The sequence below is a fragment of the Camelina sativa genome, chromosome 1, assembly GCF_000633955.1.
Source record: "Camelina sativa cultivar DH55 chromosome 1, Cs, whole genome shotgun sequence".
Classification (NCBI taxonomy): domain Eukaryota; kingdom Viridiplantae; phylum Streptophyta; class Magnoliopsida; order Brassicales; family Brassicaceae; genus Camelina; species Camelina sativa.
Window position 1 is genome coordinate 11,669,349 of NC_025685.1, and position 2,009 is coordinate 11,671,357.

Sequence of the window (2,009 nt, forward strand, 5' to 3'; positions counted from 1 at the left end):
TGAAAAGATCTGTAAAATTACTTTGTTATTTTAACCGCCAGGTTCTAAAAAAACAAAAGATCTCTAATATATTTGGACGTTTCCACCAATGTTTACCAAGAGGGACCTAAATAATTGTGATCACATTAATTTATTTTTATTTTTTAGATAAATGAATGACCATATTAGTTTTGTCCACATATTTCGACAACGCTCCACTTATGTGTAGAGACATCTACAATAAATAAATTGGACTTTAGCTTATACGTTCGGACCACAAGACCAGTAGTAACATAATAAACATGCTAATTAATAATAACAATCGTATTCATTTATTAAATTCTAAACGAAAATCGCGTTTGTTCCAACCACAAAATAGTAAGATAAAAAACGCGAGTTGTTAAAACAAAACGCGTTTTCTGGGCCGTTAGATCTACACAAAACCCAAACAAAGAAGAAACAAAAAAACTGTACTTTTGAGCCGTTGGATCTCTAAACCAAATACTAAACCGGAACAAACGGTGGAACAAACGGTGGAACAAACGTCGATGACTCGTAATAGAACGGCGCCGCCGGATGCTGCCATTTCTTGAAAACCGGCGTTTTCTCAACCGCCGCCGTCGTCTTCTGATTCTCAACCGGTGGTTGGTCGACGAGTGATGATTCAGGTGAAAGAGCTAACGGCGAGAGGAGAGGTATAGCCGTTTTCCAGCTACTAGCGGCCGGAGTTGCCGGAACGATGTTTAACGCCGGAGGACGTTTTTGTAGACGACTGGGCTGCCGCCGTCGATCGTCGGAATCTGAGCTGCAGCCCGGTCTCTTCATCGTCGTCGACATAAACGTACGCACGCGAACGTAAACGAGTCCTTGAAGCAAAGACTAAATAATCAAGATTTGGAAATCAAGAAAGCTAAAGAGAAAAAAAAAAAAAAAGATTTGTGGTTTTGCGATAAAAAAGGGTAAAGTTTTAGATTTCTTTAAGAGGGTTTCTTGAATCTGTGAAGAAGCTTAAAGATTCGTGTGCATGTGTTTGTGTATTTATATATAAAGGCGTAGACGTGTGTGCGTGTGTTGAGCATGTTGAAAGAGAGATGTGTGGTCAAAAGTCTTGTGTTTGAAGAGATATAATGAAAGATAGGAATTAGCTGTTTTTTTTTTTGTTATCTGTGCCTTTGCTGGATTTCCCAATTTTTATGTTTCTTTGTTTTTTTTTTATATTTATTATTTTTTCCTTCAAAGAGAGGAATATTCTCTGTGTGTTTTCACATATTTTTGTTTATGTTTAATTTATTTTATAGATTATTAAGCTTGTTTTGGGTTAGTGTGCTCAGATGCTTTCTTTACCAAAAAAAAAAAAGTTATATAAAATCAAGAATCTGAAAATATAATTGTATAAAATAAACTCAATTTTACTATAAGTTCATGATCTTGACTATGTTTTGGTTCAAAATATATTAAATCCTTATACTACCATTAGGCCTGGGCATTCGGTTAACCATTCGGTTTCGGTTCGGTTGTATTCGGTTTCGGTTATTTTGGATATAGTAATATAGTAACCATTTGGATATTTTTGAAATTTCGGTTCGGTTCGGTTCGGTTTCTTTCGGTTCGGTTTCGGTTTGGTTATTTAAATAAATAACCATAACTAACATAAATTATATTAACATTAACCAAATAAACCAAATATAACCAAAACTAACCGAATATAACCAAAATTAACCAAATATACAATAACAAAAATACAAAAAAGGGAAAAATATGGATTCAATTTTACAAAATAGTATTTAACTTTGTAAATTCAAAATAATAACATTTACATATATTGATTATTTAAAATATTTAATTGTTTTGAATCTAGAAATAATTTATATTTTAAGTTTATTTTATAGTTTTGCATAATATTAAGTATATAATATTTGATATCTTCTAGGTTTTCGGATATTTCGGTTAACCATTTAATTGTCGGTTCGGTTCGGTTCGGTTTCGGTTAGTTTGGATATAGATTTTTACTAACCATTCGGGTATTTGAA

General features: G+C 33.0%; 1 protein-coding gene across 1 annotated transcript; it reads right to left on the reverse strand.

The window, feature by feature from the left end:
* LOC104788142 (uncharacterized protein At4g14450, chloroplastic-like) lies at positions 289-1,070 on the reverse strand. The gene has a single exon (XM_010513835.2). It carries the CDS (start codon positions 814-816, stop codon positions 484-486), a length of 333 nt encoding a protein of 110 aa, XP_010512137.1. The 5' UTR covers positions 817-1,070; the 3' UTR covers positions 289-483.